Source organism: Aricia agestis, chromosome Z, assembly GCF_905147365.1.
Source record: "Aricia agestis chromosome Z, ilAriAges1.1, whole genome shotgun sequence".
Classification (NCBI taxonomy): domain Eukaryota; kingdom Metazoa; phylum Arthropoda; class Insecta; order Lepidoptera; family Lycaenidae; genus Aricia; species Aricia agestis.
The window spans coordinates 39,373,333-39,393,583 of NC_056428.1; the positions used below are offsets into that span (position 1 = coordinate 39,373,333).

Consider the following 20,251-nt stretch of genomic DNA (forward strand, 5'->3'; position numbering starts at 1 on the left):
TCTGTTGAATCGTATTAGAACTAAAATGTTCATTGTGTCGATATATTTCTGGATTTTTTATCTATATATATAAAAATCAATTGCTGTTCGTTAGTCTCGCTAAAACTCGAGAACGGCTGAACAGATTTATCTTATCTTGGTCTTGAATTATTCGTGGAGGTCTAGGGAAGGTTTAAAAGGTGAGAAAAATTTTGGATGTGTGGCGGTACCCACAAATCGCCTAATATTCCTGCATCGCGCTATCGAAGTTTTCTGAGCGCGTCGGTATATATACGACAGCTGAAATGTATCACGTGGGCTTCGGCCTGACCGAGCATAACACCTCGCTCGGTCGGAAGATCTTCCTTTAGCGTCGCCACGCATTATCCCATAGATGCATGGATGTATATGTAGATGTATGGATGTTTGTTACTCTTTCACGCAAAAACTACTGAACGGATTTTAATGAAACTTTACAATAATATAGCTTAAACATCATAATAACACATAGGCTACAATTTTAACCGACTTTCAAAATGGGGGAGGTGTTATGTTCGTTTTCTTATGTTCAACGATTACTCCGTCGTTTGTTAACCGATTTTCAAAATTTTTCTTTTGGGTATCATCATAAATATAGGGTATCATCCCAATTCGGTATTATATTCACAAAAGTGGTGATCTGATGAAGGATCCATAAGTAAACGAGGGAACTCCTCAAAAATTATAGGGAAATATGTGGTGACTTCGGTTTCGTGAGAAGTATTCTAAGCATATGCTACCAACAAGTAAGATTTTGAACCGAGGTATACCTGGTATACCGTGGTTCGGAAGGTGCTGAGAGAACTCCTGATTCTTTATAGATACAAGTTTGGGAGTTTCGGCGTTGTTTTAAGAACGGAAAGCATATGCTTCTATGCAAATTACATTCATCATCAACATCGTCATCATCATCACTACCATATTATACCATGTTATTGGTAAGTACTTTTCATAGTCTTTTAGATCGAGACTCGAGTTTGTCAAGCGATAATTTAAAAAAATCTATACCTACCTAATATTATAAACCTGAAGAGTATGTTTGCTTGAACGGAATCGGAGGAACTACAGATCCGATTTAAAAACTTATTTCAGTGTTAGATAGCTCATTTATCGAGTAAGAACTAAGACTATAGGCTAAGACTAATACGACCGAAGAAACTCAGGAAAATGTGGGAAAAACGGGGGAAATATTAGAAATTACGAACTACTGGAGCAATTTTTATGGCAATATTTGGCACAGATATAGAGTAGACCAAGTGAAGGGAGTAGGGACATAAGAGCTATTTTTATGGGAAAATGTACGGTTTCCGTAAAATTCCTAATTTACGCGGGCGAAGCCGCGCGGGACATCTAGTAATATTATACATATAAAATATGTTTAAGATTTTTGAAATTTTATTTTAATACACATCCAAGACCCAGGAACATTGAAAACTTTTTGTTCCGCCTGCGGGACTCGAACCCAGGACCCCCGGGATGAGCGCTGGCCACGCGCAATGCGAATTCATTTTCATCGATATTTTCATGGAAATAAGATATTTTCCCACATCAAAATGTAGCCTATGTCCTTTCTCAGACTCTAGAATAACTGTGTACAAAATTTCATTGCAATCGGTTCAGTAGTTTTGGCGTGAAAGCAAGACAGACAGACAGACAGACAGACAGACAGAGATACTTTCGCATTTATAATATTAGTATGGATTGTCGATCAAAATGTATGGAATTCACAGCGTTTGTTAATATGAATTTGACATTCGTCACGTCTAATGTTAAATCCCATGACAACAATTTTTTTTTCGCTTTGAAACTTGATATATCACAAATGGATCCCTAAATCGGAAAATGATCTATGAATATTGAATACTCATAATATTTTTATAAAACCTATCCAACGACACCCCACACGGTGAGGTGGACGCGAAAAAAATATCATCTCCGCTTGAGGTGTAGGAGGTTTAATATCGCATAATATGCATTCATGCCGAATTACAGCTTTGTAGGTCCTATAGTCTCTGAGTAAAACCGCGGACAGACAGACGGACAGACAGACAGACGGACAGACAGACAGACGGACATACAGACAGACGGACAGACAGACAGACGGACATACAGACAGACGGACAGACAGACAGACGGACAGACAGACAGACGGACAGACAGACAGACGGACAGACAGACAGACAGACGGATGGACAGACCGAAACTATAAGGATTCCTTGTTGACTACGGAACCCTAAAAAGGCGCTACAAGCCGCCGCAGCAACAATGTCGTCCATAGCGAGCGAATACTGAAATGCTCGTGTAGGACAGTTGCCTAGTTTATGAAGTTGCGTCATATCGCTCAATATTGATGCTTATTGCCTTTGCCGCAAATTGCTTGATGTAATCGTGACGTCATAGTTGACGAGTATTGACTGAAATTGAGCAATTTTAGTTGCCCGTATATGCGCACCTTTAAAGCTCTAGTCGCCTCAAACTGTTAAAACTCAAAATAACTTGGGGTCGCTGACGTGGTTGATCTACGTAATATATAACTAATTGAATGTTATTTTCATTTGTCATTTGTATTTCAGCTACAGACTACAGTGGTAAAAGAAAAAAATCTGATAGACATAAAATAAGGCTTATAATTAACTGATCACCAGAAATACTATCATTTCACAGACAAAAATAGTAAACGATCACCAAAACACAGACCACCATTTTAATGTAAAATGATAACCAAAGATTTCACATCTCGCTATCCTATTTATGTAAAATGATTCCAAATAAATCATTGTAAAACCAAAAATAGTAAATGATCACCAACATTATACTAGCATTTTAATGTAGAATGATCACCAAAGATTTAACATCTCGCTATTCTATTTATGCAAAATGACTCCAAATAAATCATTGTTAAACCAAAAGTAGTAAACGATCACCAAAATTAGTAAATGATCACCAACATCATACTAGCATATTAATGTAAAATAATAACCAAAGTATTTTCATTTTGCTATCCTAAGAAAAATAAACCAAAAAAATAATTACTAACCGGATAATAATATAATAATGATAACGGGACTCGTATAAGTATCTCCATACTTACCAAATTTCAACAAAATCGGTTCAGTGGTTTGGGCGTGAAGAGTTTACAGACAGATAGACTTTCGCATTTATAATATTATTATGTAGTATGTAAAACTCTCATCATGCATGCTAATATTTTAAATTGAAAAGGGTAGGTGTCCGTCTGTTATCTCTTCAGGTCCAAACTGCTGAATATAACATAATAGGGAGTTATTATACTTTTTTTGTTAATATACTTACATTTTTTGTAGATCGTAGTGATTTATTTGGAAAGAAATATCGCATTGATTTGCCCGCTTTGGTGATCGTTTACTATATTTGGTGATCATTTACTATATTTAGTGATCACTGGTCATTTACTATATTTCGTGATCATATACTATACTTGGTGATCATTTACTATATTTGGCGTTCGATTACAATTTGAAGTGTAGCCGTGACTAAAATATTGCAATTTTAGACTTTCCATTTTTGGTGGTATTGTATCTTTTTTTGGTAAACAAGTTTAGGGTATCAGAGCATTTTTTGATGGTCATTATATTTGTTCCCATAAAATAACATTAATATTATCCTTATCAATCTGTCACATCGTCTTTTCTTTTTAAAAAGAATAAAATAACATTAATATTATCCTTATCAATCTGTCACATCGTCTTTTCTTTTTAAAAAGAAAAATACTCTTTCTATATTGACCTGTACTACTAAGGGTCAATTCAAAATGCAACGCGACGCGTAGATGCAATTTCTAAATTTATATTGAATTGACAGATTTCAATGGGCATTGTCCAAAAAAAATCACATGTACTTTTTATTTATTTTTTCGTTAAAATAGGGTATTTTAAGAATATAAATTAAATAATTTTGAAATTCTAGTTTTTTCTCAATATTTTTTTAAAGTTTCGCTCTGACGTCATCATCGGCGGCTAATTGACCTCTGTAGTGTTTTAAATTTCCTTTCAATCTTATTTATAATGGTTGGTTCGTCAAATGCAAGTTCTCATTATGTAAAAGCTGGTACGAGAAGCTTACCAAAAGTTCGAAACGTAATGTTGATCGAATTTATTGCTAATTTAACGCCATTGAAGGTCAAACTAAGGTTAAACATATTTGTTCAAAAATATAAGTAGCTAACGGGTATTTTTTTCTTTTATATATAGAAAAACGATCACTGACCTTATTCCTCGAAATGTTTTTGTAATGAGTAAAATAAAAAAAAAATGGACAATCCCCATTGCGTAAGACATCTTATAAGTATTGTCAAATCCATACTTTAGAAATGCATATATTATATGTATACGCGTCGCGTTGCGTTTTGATTTGACGCTAACTTTTTTTGTTATGAAAGAAGGGGGCAAACGAGCAAACGGGTCGTCGCCCATGGACACTCGCAGCATCAGAAGAGCTGCAGGTGCGTTGCCGGCCTTTTAAGAGGGAATAAGGTAATAGGGGAGGGTAGGGATGGGAAGGGAAGGGAATAGGGGAGGATAGGGAAGGGAATTGGGCCTCCGGTAAACTCACTCACTCGGCGAAACACAGCGCAAGCGCTGTTGCACGCCGGTTTTCTGTGAGAACGTTGTATTTCTCCGGTCGAGCCGGCCCATTCGTGCCGAAGCCTGGCTCTTCCACGTATAACTAGTAACAAGCAACAATTATAACTATTTTGCTAACTCCCCTCGGCAATTACCTGAGTGAGAAGTGAAAAGACAGCAGCCATGCCGACTTGTCCAGTGCCGACTACTGTCACCTTGTTGCCAGTATTGTCAGTCTTGGGCTGAACCGTCTGGAAAAGCTGGTCTAGAGTCGCCATTCTTGCTGCAAGAGATAATATAAGATATTATATTCTTATCTATTATATATATAGGCATGGCTCATATTATAAAAGGGAGGTTGGTAATTTTCGAAGTTCGTTAATAGATACAAAGAAAGTAAAAAAGTAGCAGATGTATTAAAAGTCTACCAATATCTGATGGCAATTTTTGACAGCAGATTTTCAAAAAATATCGTTGATCATTGGATAAATTTTTAGGGTTTCGTACCCAAAGGGTAAAAACAGGACCCTATTACTAATGACTTCAATGTGTGTCCGTCTGTCCGTCTCCAGGCTGTGTCTCAAGAACCGCTAGCCTCAAGCCTGTATCTCAAGCCGTATATCTGTTGCCGCTATAACAACAAATACCTACTGAAAACAAAATAAAATAATATTTAAGGGGGGCTCTCAATTCCCATACATCAAACGTGATTTTATCACTATATTAATAATGGCAAGAGGCAGGCACTTGAATTTTTCCCCCATTCTTTTGTTCTATGTGAATTTTTATATTAAATAATAATATTAACATAAAATAAAAATTTAAGGAGGGGTCCCATAGAAAAAACCAAATTTTTATCCTATTTTTCCTCTGTATCGGTACGGGAACCTTCGTGCGCGAGTCTGACTCGCACTTGGCTGATTTTGATTATATTTGAATGTCTAACACACAAAATAAGCCGCTAAAGGAATAAAAAAGGATTAAAAATATGTCTTACTCCTTTTACCCCGGCATTGCTAGTGTCAATTTATTTTTGCCATCAGACTCTGTGGTAGACCTATAACTGCAACAATTTAACTAGCATACAAGAACTTAGGAATTCGAAGAAATAGCTTTAGTAGGTTTTATATTTAGAGTTTAGACTTTAAATCATAGAGAATAGGCTAAAGTTCTCTAAGCTTCATGCTATAAAATAATAAAGATTATTAAGATTTTAATGAATATTTTAGAACAATAGGTACCCACTATATGGGCAAGATTCCCATTTTCCAAATAATAATCTTTCAAATAATAATTTAGCATAACAATTTGCTTATATTTACCGAAATTTCTTTGAGCATCAACTAAAGATTTGACAATGTAACGTGTTAGGCTCATATTATTAAAAAAATAAAAAACAATGTGGTTATGAAATAAAATTGAATGCTGCAATATTAAACTTTAAAGATTAAACTGCACTTGGCCTTACTATAATATAGAAAAAGTTTTCAATGTGCACTTATGCAGTTAAAGAAGACGATTGTGAAACTCTTATGAAATTTTCAGCATATGATTCCACATTCCACTTAATGAAACCACATGTCTATTGTTTGGGCTGCACCCGCAATCTTGCGCGTCAAAACTCTACAATGTATTACTCGTTAACATTTTGAGAAATATTAAGCCGATAAACTTCAATCAAAAACTTTTTAATTTGTGGATTTTTATTTGGAATACTTTTCGTTTCAGTCCTTAAGTTTCAGCCTTTTTTAAGCTAAGTTATAGTTATAAATTTGACTGCTTAGTAATGAGTCCCTCATGACTTACGTTACAGTGGTGTAATATTACATTGCACAAGAACTTCCATAATTTCATGCGTCCTGACATCTGACCTTCAAATCGGTAGAATCATAGCCGCCCATACAGATTACAGACCATTGTATTTAAATCAAAATAAATCTGACATTAAACCGAAGTTTCCGGAGAAAAATTGACAACCTTCTCTTGTGCGACATTTCAAAATTGGAACTTTTTTCGGTACTTACTTAAGTAAAATTAAAACAATTTGCCTTAATTGCATTGTTTTATGTCCCCTAAACTGAAAAATAAGGTAAGATATATACAAATATGTGGGCAAACCCAATCCACACAATGGTGGGTATTTTGTGTGCAACCACAACATAACGTACAAGAGTGATAGGACATTCACTCGAGTGAATTTTCATTCGAATGAACGAATCATTTTTTATTTTATGTTCAATAGACTTCAGAAAGTTCAGACGCGTCAGTTGGTGTTAAAAAAGAGGACTACTGAATGAAAGAGGAAAATTAACAAAAAAGGGCTCCATACCGTTATAGACCAAAAATAGGCATAAACTGTTTTTGTATGGGAGCCCCCTTAAAAATTAATTTTATTTTGTATGGTTTTTAGATTGTTCTTATAGCCGCGGCAACAGAAATAAACACATTTCAGATGTATAGCCATAGCGGTTCTTAAGATACAGCCTAGAGACAGACAGACATACAGACGGACAGACAACGAAGTCTTAGTAATAGGGTCCCGTTTTTACCCTTTGGGAACCCTAAAAATTAACCGTCTGATAACGGCTACAAAAGTCAGCATTCATCATTATAATGAATTAACCCTTGAAAACTAACAGTATTTTAAATCATAATACTACAGTTGCGCAATTTAACGTTGGCAATAAAAGTGCGCGCACATTTTTTAAAATAAATAATAAAAATTTAACAAAACTAAAAAAACATGTTTATTTTTTAATTCCAAAATTATAATTATATTGCATTGTCATTGGCTCTTTATACGTATGCAAAGTTTCGAATTAATTACACTACTGGAGATAGATAAAAATCGTGCTCAAAGATATAAAAGCATGTTAAAATGGTTAAGACTTCAGAGAAATATCTAGTAAGTTAATAAATAATTTTCTAGTTTGTAGAGTATCTGGACGAGACCATAGTGACTTATTTCCTTTAAATATCAGTAATTTATGGTGCAGGATTCAGGTTCGAACGCGCTGGAGGTTTTATTAACCCCATATTATTATGCTGAGATGCATAAAATATCATCATCAATCATCATCGCCGTCATCGATATTACAAATCGCTATCATCCCGTAAAAGCTATTTTTCTATTACTTTCTACTCTGTGCTCCAAACCCCCTACAGCAGCCTTTCCCAAAGTGGGCGATAACGCCCCCTTGTGGGCGCTGAAGGTCTAAAGGGACCCAGAAAAAAATGGAGGCGTTATGTAGAGGCTTGGGGGTGATTTATAATTTCATTTCTTCTGAATACGTTTTAAATTGAAATAATGGGGGGGGGGGCTAAAATATGATAATATTATATTCTCAAAGTGGGCAGTAGACAAAGTAAGTTTGGGAACCCCTGGCCTACAGCTACGTAGCTTTTGATACGTAACGGAAAGCGCATGGGCCATGGCGTACGTGACAAACAGTCACGTCACCGGAATCCCAATCGAAACGTTACAACGTTATACATGTCACGTTAGCAACTTTTACAGCTCTAATTGCTATTTTAACCGACTTAATAAAAGAGGTTACTATTTAATAAAGATTGATTAGATCGATCACCCTTCGAGTTGGCATAAACAGATGTGAGAAAATTTGTCTTAGCAATTGAAATTAGAATTTAGGTAGAGTTACGTACCTCTACCTAAAATATGAATTGTATCGTACTATTGTAAAATATAATATTTACTTACCAAAAACTTTTTTTTGGGTTTGTTTAAATAATATAATTGAGGAATTAATTTTTTCAGTGGATCGAAATATTAGGTATATTTGGATGAAATATTTTCAATTTAAGTATGTCATTTAAGTACTTAAGTACCTATGTAATTTTTGTCGTGTAATACAACGTAATATGTAGCTACATATGAAATAATAATATTATGTTATATTACCCTCACACATAAATCTAGCATTTGATTTATCCAAAGTTCAAAGACACGATTAATTTATATTCGCAATTGCATTGCAGCATCTGGATTAGGAATCGAATTGACCGATATAAGGCGAGCCAAACGTTCGCACTCAATTAGACCTTCAAAAAATCATGATACTTACATAATATTTTTTCAGAATTATAGCATAACTTATTCACCCAAAAAGTATTTCACTTTTTTAAACTTAATAATAATAATAGAGAGCGAGCAAAGCGATCGAGCCGAATAGATTCTGAGAGACCTCAAAAGTAGGTCTTAAAAAATATTGCATAAATAATAATTGATAATTAATTTATTACTTATTATTTAAACAAGTGATTTTATGTTTTAAATGTTAACTTAGCTTACTTAGAAAGTTCACGCATACCTTTTAAAAGATAAAATTAAGTACTTAAATTGCTAACGCTGGATGAACGCATTATAATAATTTATTTTTAAAAATACTTAAAAAAATACATATCGAGTATAATATTTAAATTTAAATAACAATATAATATGCAATACCTAAGTACAACAATAATAGTTCGAAATCAATGCTTGTGGTTTCATTGCAATGTTATCAAATCAATACAGTTACCTATTTGTAATCAATTTTGTATGTTTCTTATTTTCGCTTTGTATTCGCTCGATTTGCATACCTACTGTAGATAATAAAAATATTCCATATAATATCATAGGTACACTGTACATAGCAATGTTATCAAATCAATACAGTTACCTATTTGTAATCAATTTTGTATGTTTCTTATTTTCGCTTTGTATTCGCTCGATTTGCATACCTACTGTAGATATTAAAAATATTCCATATAATATCATAGGTACACTGTACAGTGTACAGTTATATTATTATCATTGAGGCTTGCGAAATCTAAAGTCAATGGTAAATTCCTAAATAGAATACGAAAAATACAGTATATTTTCCCATTGCACAGTTTTGATTAGCAGCCTCATATTTTTTTTAATTAAAAAAAAACGCAAGCAATATAACTTACTGTCTCTGGGATTTATGATATTTGGTTCGAAGCCGTTTACCCCATTCGTGGAGTGCACCCCGTTTCCATTTTGAATTCCATTTCCATTTTGTGACCCGTTTCCATTCTGTGACCCGTTACCAGTTCGCAACCCGTAATTATTACTAAATAACCCGTTTAGCGACATTATCACTAAATGACAAATTCAAAATCCAACGTCCGACTGTTCTCACAACGATTAAATGAATGAGTCGGTGATCTGCATGTGATTATGTAGGTAGAGCTGTGGTGGGGTAGAGGATAAAAGCCCCGTCGCACACTCGTAACGTGTAATGTAATATTGTATTGTTAGAACCCGGTTTATATGCGGTGACCTTGAATATCTTTAAGCATCCCTAAGCACCATTGAAGAACAATAATCCATCCTAATATTATAAATGCGAAAGTATCTGTGTGTATGTCTATTATTTACCTGTCACGATTTAATCGTTGAATATTTTGATTTTAGGAGAAATGTTTGTTTCAGGAAAAGATATAGTGTAAATGACTAGTGATTGGACAGTACCAGTATTGAAAAAAGGACAAAAACACAATATTTAGGTTTCTTTAAAAACAATCATTAAAATTAAGTTTTAAATGTAAAGTAAATAAATAATTAAATATTCCCATACTTACTTACCTACTTTTTCTTACGTCCTGTGTTTTCTTTTTTTTTTATAATTCCATCATTATTACATACAAAACTTCATACACCCGTAGCTTTGTCTATGCGTGTCACAGACAGAGCAGGTAATGTATATTACATCCCGGGATGTATATCTTTACATTATATTAATCTATCCCACACACAACAGGTAATGTAATGTATCTTTCACTACATTTCAATGGTAGCCGCCCCGCTTGACGCACATTTCAGCTGCTGAGGTGTTATACAGACTGTTCTTATATTTTTAATATCGTAAATCGTAATACTATGGACCCTTCGAGTTACTTGATATTAGATTTACTAGATAGTTTATCAGAAGATGATTCGGATTGTGATTTTGATGCGCGCAAGATGTTACAATATGTGCTCATAACAGAACGATGTGAATTGAAGATATTTGATTGAAAATTAAGACTCTGGGGAACAGACTGCCTGCAGTGCCTGCTGTGAAGTGCTGTGCTGAGGTGGTAACACCGTGTGTCTCTGTCTATCATCTATACATATTATTATAAAATTAGCTGTCCCGGCAAAAGTTGTTTTGCCATTTAAAGTATTTCTACTTTATCAGTTAATACTAAATCTTACCCCCTTTTTTATCCCCTATGAGGGGGGGGGGGTGGAAGAAGACAAATATATCTGCGAAAACCACATTCAAATCGGATCAGTAGTTTTCTTGTGATGCTGGAACAAACATACAGTCAGACAAAAAACTAACCAAAGTTTTGGCTTCTATAGCGATGGAGTGACACCCCCCGGGCAGCTGAACCCCCCCCCCCCCCCTGGATCATGTTGACGTCCCTACTAAGTATATTATCTAGTACTGTCATCTATAAAAATTAGAAATAATAAAACGAATTTTTGCTAGTTGTTTGCAATACAATATTTTTACAACTAAAAATTATTATTTTTTTATTTTTTATAAACACCTAGCTTATAAAAAATCTGATTTGCCCCCCCCCCCCCTGGCCCAGAATCTGCGTAATTTGCCCCCCCCCCCCCCCTGGCCCAGAACCTGGTTAATTTGCCCCCCCCCCTGGCCCAGAACCTGGGTACGCCCATGGGTACCACCCACCTTTCAAGTATTTTTATCTTCCCAATTTGCCTGGCCTGCCCAAAAAAAAAAATCTGGGTACGCCCATGCATGCTTAGGCTGCGTCACCAAAAATGTGTTGCGACTTGCGAGGGATGCTTTTTTGAGAACCAATAGAATCGCTTTATTGACATGACCTTGCCATGACATCGCTAAGCGCGGCGATGCTATTGGATCTTAAAAACACATCCCTCGCAACACATATCTGGTTGAAACGCAGCCTAAATCGCCTCCCCAGTAGAAGAATAACTTAGAGAATAGTTGTAGGTGTAGGGTGTTAGCTTCACCACCCTAAACTCCTGTGCCTTTATCACCAGTAATAAATGGCACTCAAACCCTTTATTACTTTAGTTACTGTGCAGCTGAGGGGTTAGTGCGAGTTTTATTCGATCATACGCATCGAGAACGTTAATGCGAATTTATATGGGATCAAAGCAGTATCCACGTTAGCCAGTAGATGGCGCTGCTTTGATCCCATATAAATTCGCGTTTACGTGCTCGATGCGTATGATCGAACAAAACACGCACTAACCCCTCAGGTCGGTGCCGCACTTGGACGCGTCACGCGACTCTATAGCTGATACCGTTCGCGTTAGCGTTAGCCGCTAGCTATCTGGATTCCGCCAACACTATCTAGTTTCGCGAATTTTATCCGTATTTGTGATTAAAAGGTCTGCGACCTTTTAATCACAAATGCGGATTCAGAACATGAAATCAGGGTTTATGTAATTTTTAAAAGGATGACGTACGTGGAGAGTTGTCCGTAAACCAAATTAGGTATGGTTAGGTATATAATTAGGTAGGCATAACACCGGAATGATTATATTTTTCATATTATGGAATATGGGAGATCGCAGACGACAGACTTACAGTCGACATGGCGCGGCCATGCCGACTGTATGGGCGCCACAGACTCGATCGCACAAAAAGTCTGTCGTCTACGATCTCCCTTAAAGTGCACCACTGGTGAGTGGTGACTGGACAATGGTAGACAAAATACTGAGTGACAACCTAACCCCAAAAATTATAATTTAACTTTACTTTCAAATTATTTTAAAAAAGTCGGTTTAATATTTTAAATGTTTTTAGATGTTTAAAAGTTTTTTTATTCTGAATAATAATATTATAATAATTTTAATATATTAATATGACTAGCTGACCCGGCATTGTATCAATATAAAAAGTAGATGAAAACCAGACCTAACGAATGTACTGTAAGTAGGTATATTTAATTAATATCGGTTGAGCCGTTTTGACTTTTGGAGGAGTTCGCGCACAAACACTGTGACACGAGAATTGTATTTAATATGAGACTGGCAAAAAACTAATTTCTTTTTAGTACCGTCAACCCTAAATGTCGCTTATTTATAATATCATCATTTAAAGGAAAAGAAGGCATCGTAAGTATATTTTGAAGAAGCCATTAAGTACTTAAAAAGTCCCTGATGACGTCACCACTAACCAAGGTGTCCTTACAGATTCTAAAGTTTTAGGTGCAAGGGACTTTACTTTTTACCAAGGTGTTGCACGCTGCCGTGCCCCTTTTCGACCTAGGGGGTGGAATTTTGAAAAATTCTTTCCTGGGGTGCATAAAGACTTTGGCTTTAAAATTTTGCCCTGATCTAGAGTCTAGACGCAAAAAATTACTTTTTATCAAAGATATGTTTAAAAATATTTATAAAATAATATCATAAAAGTTAACGCTTTGACCCCAGCACGATGCGCCATCACGTGCCTCACAAAATGCCGTTTTTATCAAAATCAGTCACGTTTTATATGCAAAATGATGTAACAATAAATCGACTGCCCCTAAGTATACTGAGTCAACTAACAAATTTTCCAAATTGCACTTAATTAGATTATATTCTACCTGCTGGCTTTAAAAAAAGTTTGTATCTTTATTAATACCGGAAATAAAATGACGTATACAGGGTCAAGTGCATGACTTACTTATATTTGCACTTGGAACACTGAGTCAAGTTGTATTCTACTAATATACGCGGGACGCGAGCGCGGGCATTTTGTTTGAAATTGAAAGTTGACTCAGTATTCGCTTGGTCACCGTGGGGTGAAAAGACTAAAATATTACTCATTTAAGGTAGTTAGGGAGTCCAAAGTGTTCTTTATGAGGTTATTCAAGTGTTTTGTAGGCCTAGTAGGTTTTGGAGAATAGGTAAATCGGATTTAAAAAAAAATTTGAGTGTTTTATTCTAGCGTTGAGTTCAGAGGCTACAGCCAATTTAAAGTTATGAAAATATTGTAAAAATGTAATAAATAGGTAATTTATTATAAGATTATAGACGACAATCTTCAAAGCTTATTTTCTTAAAAAATTAAGTTTTATGTTTTAAAATTTTCAAATGTCCCGGCAGGCTAATTTACCTTTAATCTTTACATACAGCCTCTTTAGAGTGTACTTAACATTCCCTTTCTTAATCTTATGTCTGATTCGTAATCAGATTTTTGTACCATGCTAATATTATATTTAGGAACCTTTTGAAGCATAAATCTGACATTTTAAGTATGGCTTAAAATTCCCTTTTTGTCTCCCCTACTAAGGAATCCATACCCAACGGGTAAAAACGGAACTCAATTACAGAAACTTCGGTGTTTGTCCGTCTGACCATTTGTCCGTCAGCAAGTTGTATCTCGATAATCACTGTAGCTAATTTCAACTGTCTAGCTAGTGCTAGACAGTTGAAATTTTCACAAATTATGTTTTTCTGTTGCTACTTTCTACGCTACAACAACAAATATTACAAACAAAATACCTAAAAAAAATTTAAGGGAGTCCCATGCCATAAATATATTTTTTCCCCCTTTTTTTTCGGTTTCAATGCACCCATGCCCAGAAATAGAATAAGTAAAAATTAACATGCTTAGGTAAATTTTTAAGACTAACGCTGTTCTAAAATAAAATTTACTATTTAGTAAACAATACATTTTTTCGTACTAAGCAAGAAATGTGCGACAGAGAAAAAATATTTTCTGTTTTGTTACTTGAAACCTAAGTCTTAGCTACAAAGGTTTAACTTAGTTAATTTTATGAAAAAAGAAAAGAATTTTCAATAACAAAATATATATTTTAATTTTATGTAATTGATTATAATAGATATTAATTCAAAATATAAGAAAAAAAGTTTTTTTTTTTTATTATTTTACTTACATTGTCACACTTGGCTCACCAACAAAAATAGGACGCTTCTTATTTTATAACCATGTATAGTGAGTCAACTGCCAATATTTAAACAAAAACGAATTATGAGAGCAAAATGGTGATACTTTAGGAAAGAAAACTCCAAATTAAAAATAGTTTTACCATATTTTAGGTTTAGAACTGTCAAAATACGTAGATTCAATAATATGACGTATAAAAATATAAATGGTAGTTGATCCAATTTCAACTTGCAGATAATTGACGTATACATTATCTCAGTAAATAATAAAATAATGTATTTTTTATTTTTCTGTATTGGAAGGCCTTTTTATAGGTCTATGACCATTTATTTTTTCTTAATTTTGATGACGTTAAAAATATAACGTTTCGTTCTTTCTGACGCTCTCCTGTAAAGTTTGCAATTTGTTAGTTGACTCAGTATACTTAGGGGCAGTCGAAATATTATTAATATTTTTTTTATTTACTTAATTCTATTCTAGAGGATTTTTGCAAAATTACGTGGTTCTACAATGTTACTATGTATTTATTATCCTTGTCTTTACTTTTAGGAATGAGCTACATTTCCTTATTCCTATTATTTCAAGATAAAATACCTTACAAATTTTTATATTAATTATTATTAATTCATGAAGCCCTAAGCGGCCGCATCCGGCCGCGATAACAATAGATAAGCTATTGTGTCTCGTTATTCCACGATCGATGGGTATTTTAGTAAATTAAATTAAAAAATATTTATATTTTTATATGGACCCAACTCCGTAATACAGCTTTTTCATCTTCGTTAAATTAATAAACGGCACACTTTAAAGTAGATCACTTAAACCAAAAAATATATTTTTGGTACCTACTCCAAAATATTCATTCTGTACCTATCTATAATGTAAACAATAAAATTCAAACCCTCAAATTATCGCTGTGTTATACAGGTTGTTCGGGTGAACACCGTTATCCTTAAAACCATCAAATGAGCCCGTTCAAATGAACAACTTTTTCTATGAGAACAATAATAATTATTATGCTAGGAACTCAAAAAAATCCATCGTCATACCCATACAAATTGCCGATCCGGGCAATTTGTATGGGTATGAAGACGTTATTTTTTTCCCAGCATTGTTCTCATCACGTTCTCATAGAAAAAGTTTTTCATTTTGACGGGCTCATTTAATATATAACGGTGTTCACCCGAACAACCTGTATATTATACCTACTATATATATTTTTAGTAGGAAGACGTAATAAATAAGAATATTCGACATCTACCGGGATTTCGTGATATCCCTATTCCCTAGGGATTTTGTGAAATCCCTGATATCCTAATTTCCCTACGACATATGCAAAGCCTTATTTAGTGTGAGTGCACATCACTATATTCGTAATTAAAAAACGTGAAGATTTATCAAGCAGTATCGAAGGTTAAAGTTTTATTAAATAAACGACTCGTCACATATTTTAATTCTTCCAATTTACAAAAGATATTTTTTATTTTATTCATAAGTTCATAACATAGCTAAAAACATTGGAACTTTTATTTCAAGCCAAGTTTATAGCACAGGTTCCCTAGAACATTTTTAGGGACTTCTGTCTATCCGTCTATCTGTCTGTCTGTCAGTCTCCACGCTGTATCATAATCACTATAGCTAGACATCTGAAATTTTCACAGATTGTGTATTTCTGTTGCCGCTGTAACAACAAGTACTAAAACATAATTAAATTTATATTTAAGGGGAGCTCCCAAATAACAAATTAAACGTGATTTTTTTTTGGCTTTTTTGCTCGATATCAATAATGACAATACTTAGGTAGGGACTTGAAATTTTCACACCGTCCTTTATTATAAATGTACTTTAATAATTAATAATATTAAAATAAAATTAAAATTAAAATCTAATCCCATACAAAAAACACGATTTTTGCTCTATAACGGTACGGAACACTTCGTGCTCGAGTCCGACTCGCACTTGGCCGATTTTTGACTCCTGAAAACTCCTCTGAACAATTTCTTTTGCAAAAATTCAAGAAAGTGGTAGCTAACAGATAGAAATGAGTAAATATTTCGATTTTTAAACCTTTCTATCTCAGTTAGCTACCACTTTCTAAAATTTTCGCAGAGGAAATTGTTGTTCGTCTTATCAAAATGAAGCTTCTCACGAAAAATCATCTTGATAGTAACCAAATCAAAAAAATATTCGAGGGAACCTGTGCTATTATTCAATCTATTTCGTCCCATATTTAAAAAGACTCTCGCTCACAAAATCTTTGGATACTCACAGTGTGTCGTGTGGTCGGTCACGTACACGTACAAAGTGCTGAGGCAGACTTTGTTGACTGTTTGGTTTGGAACCGGCGAGCCCACTCAAGGTGACCTTCAACCGTTCGCCGCGCTGGCCACGCCATCGCGCATGCCCAAAACCATGGAACCACCATTGCAAAACGGACCCAAATCGCCTTATCTCAAGTCACAGATTCGCCCACAGTCACGAACAGGACAACAAATCACATCTCTCGTTGAAAAACGCATTTTTTGTTATATTTTATCATTGTGACACGCTTGCGGCTATTGAGGGTTAGTACATTACGGTATGTTCACTATCGGATAACCATTATCATGATAAGGAATTCAATACCTATAAAGGAAGGAGATTGCGTGGATAAAAATAATGCGATCGAGATTCGAGGATAGACGGTAGCATGACGCGGGCTATTTTTAATTTTCCCGCGAATCGCATTTCTTGGGAGTATTTCGGCATTATAAAATGCACGTCTACATGATCCATGCTAATATTAGAAATGCTAAAATGTGGCCGAACTGCTGAACTGATTTTTCTGTTTGTTGTGGAGAATGGAGATACTTTTTATCCCAGAAAAATGTACGGTTCTAGCGTGATAACTGATAAGCGAATGTTAGCATAACGTTGTGGGCGTGTCATCTAGTTTCTTGTTAAGAATACTCTGTACTCATGTGACATTCCACACAGCTGCTCAACCCATCAAGATTCAAGCCCCATAAGCTCATCGGTGAGCGAGACACAATAGAATAACAATAGATTTCCAAGAATCAGCGATCGAAGGATTAATTGGTAACATAACTAGTTCATAAACATAGTATCATCGTACTATGTTCCTTACAAATTGGCTGGGGGGCTGGCCCCATACAAATACAAAAAAAATTACACGTTTAGCAATGCTACTTTCCCAGAGAACTCAATACAGGGGGCTCATACGAGTATACACCCTAAACGTGTAATTTTTGGCCTAAAGTATATTATCATTATCACTTAGTTTTGTTACATTATTAGGAATAAAAATAATCCAATATGTTTATAATGCAACACAACAAGCGAAACTTTCATCTTGTGGCTTAAACCAGTGATCGGAAAACCTATTCATAAACATTAACCGTTTGAATCGGTTAACCTCTATTTCTGTTACTAATTGAACCGGTTAACCGAAATCCTGGTTAACCCATTTGTATCGGTATTGCTTTATTCAGTTTGATCTGTAATCTATTAAGGTTAACAGAAATCGTTTTGGTATAACTCAAGTGAATGGGTTACTAGTTGAAACTGTTAACAGAAATAAAACATATTTGGTTGACAGCAAAAAGGGATAGCGATAGTGTTTAGATACAAGTGCGCGCGCATGCCGCCGCGCATCTTCCGCTCCGGTCTTGCTTGACGCGTAGTGCCTACAATTAGTATAGTGTTGCGTTTCTTCGTACGAACTACCTTCACTGTGCGCCTGACCTTTTATTTATTATCTAAAGTATTCTAGGTGAAACTACTGGCTGAGTAACGTGAGCTCTTTCTTAGGTACTTACATAATGGTAAGTAAGGTTTTATTTTGTAGTAGTTTTTGTTTTTATTCGCAAATTAAACTTACCGAACTTACGCGTGAAATAATAAGTACCTAAGCAAAACACTATGTGCGCTCTTATGGTTAAATAAGTCACGTGACTTAGTGTTTTGCTATTGCTTACTTATTATTTCACGCGTAAGTTTATCAATTTGCGAAAATGTGGGCGTAAAATAATAATGGATCTCTCGTTTAGAATCCTACGAAAGTGTATAAAATTCCTAAAATTTTTGAGGAACATAAATTCTTCGATATTAGCACTTATTATGAGGTTTTCCGTATTGCCAAGAGCCGGAAATTTTAAAAAAGTATGATTCGTGTTTTTGACCACATAGATAAATATTTCTAAATGTTCAAATGATTCGCGAAAATAGTTTTTTTAGGAAATTTATAAATTTACTGTTCTTGTTATTTTCCGGTGACATATACATACAATGGCCGTGTTCGTCGGCCTAATTTTTAGCGCATTCGCTGCAAAACCTAGTTATTGCGCATGTCCAAATCATGTCATGCCATGGCAACGACAACTGTTTACGACTTGACATTTAACCCAATTGCAATTTGTTGGTGGCGTTGCAATGAACAAACCAGTGGGAGAGATATGCTTCGGCACGAACGGCCGGCTCGACCGGAGAAATACCACGCTCTCACAGAAAACCGGCGTGAAACAGCGCTTGCGCTGTGTTTCACCGAGTGAGTGAGTTTACCGGAGGCCCAATCCCCTACCCTATTCCCTTCCCTGCCTTCCCCTATTCCCTTCCCTTCCCATCCCTACCCTCCCCTGTTACCCTATTCCCTCTTAAAAGGCCGGCAACGCACCTGCATCTCTTCTGATGCTACGAGTGTCCATGGGTGACGGAAGTTGCTTTCCATCAGGTGACCCGTTTGTCCGTTTGCCCTCTTATTTCATAAAAAAAACAATTAAATTTTTAAATTTTTCCAAGTGATCCATATCCATATTTTCCAAAATAAAATAATCAAACACTATCATGGTGTTAAATAAATTATTTGTGCGGCTGTTAGACAATTTAGGCTTATGTATTTATGTTTAGCTTTTATTATTTTAATCATGTATAAACAATTAAGACGTTGTTTACGACTGACCAGCAACTTGTTATGGCGTTGCCATGACATCTTTTGGATATGCGCAATAAAAGGTTTGTCCAAAAATACGCCGACGAACACGGCCATTATTTCGCACGTGACTGTAAATGATCTGCAATGCAATTTATTAATTTTCAGGCTGACACCAATAATGATAATTATAACCGTCCCGTATCACCGTCAATTTTACAACCGCACCCGCGGAAACGAAAGAATGAAACATCTGATAGCAGTGAAGCGATGATTGGTACAGTAGATTGCCTTCTTTCATAAATTTCAGAAAACTGTAACTACCTACTGTAAACTCCATTTTATAACTTGAAAGTGTAAAACATTTGAAAGTGTTTTTGGACTTATTATTGTACCTTGTAAGTTGACAAAGAACTTGCTATTGAATAAAATGGAAACTAGCTAACTGTAATGAATGTATGAAATAATTTATTAAAAGTCCAAAAACAATTTCGAATTGGCAGTCCATGTAACATGTAAATAAATTTGTTGTTTAAATTTTAGGCACAGCAAAGAAGAAATTGAACGTTGCGTACATTGAAGGAGTAAATACTGGCCTACATGATTGTACCTGTCTTCGAAATGAAAAGGCATTAACTTTTCGTTTTCTCATAAACGGAATTCCAGATAAAAAAATAGAAATATTTTGGGATGAAGTATTAAATGTCGTGCAAAAGTATTCATCTGAATAATTGTACATACCTATAGATACGAAATTTCGGATATAATATATTAAATGGAAAAATAAAACAAACAACATA

General features: G+C 34.9%; 1 protein-coding gene and 1 long non-coding RNA gene across 7 annotated transcripts in view; one reads left to right on the forward strand and one right to left on the reverse strand.

The window, feature by feature from the left end:
* LOC121738666 (L-lactate dehydrogenase) overlaps positions 1-20,251 on the reverse strand; it is a 46,289-nt gene that overhangs the window by 9,653 nt on the left and 16,385 nt on the right. For 2 of the 6 annotated variants that reach the window (XM_042130874.1, XM_042130876.1), the window contains one exon: positions 4,775-4,902. In XM_042130874.1, coding sequence (XP_041986808.1) covers positions 4,775-4,902 — 128 coding nt within the window. Of the gene's footprint in view, positions 1-4,774; positions 4,903-5,941; positions 6,001-9,572; positions 9,789-16,793; positions 16,905-20,088; positions 20,094-20,251 lie in introns of those variants that run through there. The other 4 variants (XM_042130878.1, XM_042130877.1, XM_042130873.1 and 1 more) reach the window with 4 other exon arrangements.
* On the forward strand, positions 18,262-20,225 carry LOC121738667. The gene is made up of 3 exons (XR_006037319.1): positions 18,262-18,348; positions 19,620-19,728; positions 19,995-20,225. It is a non-coding gene; the product is annotated as an uncharacterized LOC121738667 (long non-coding RNA).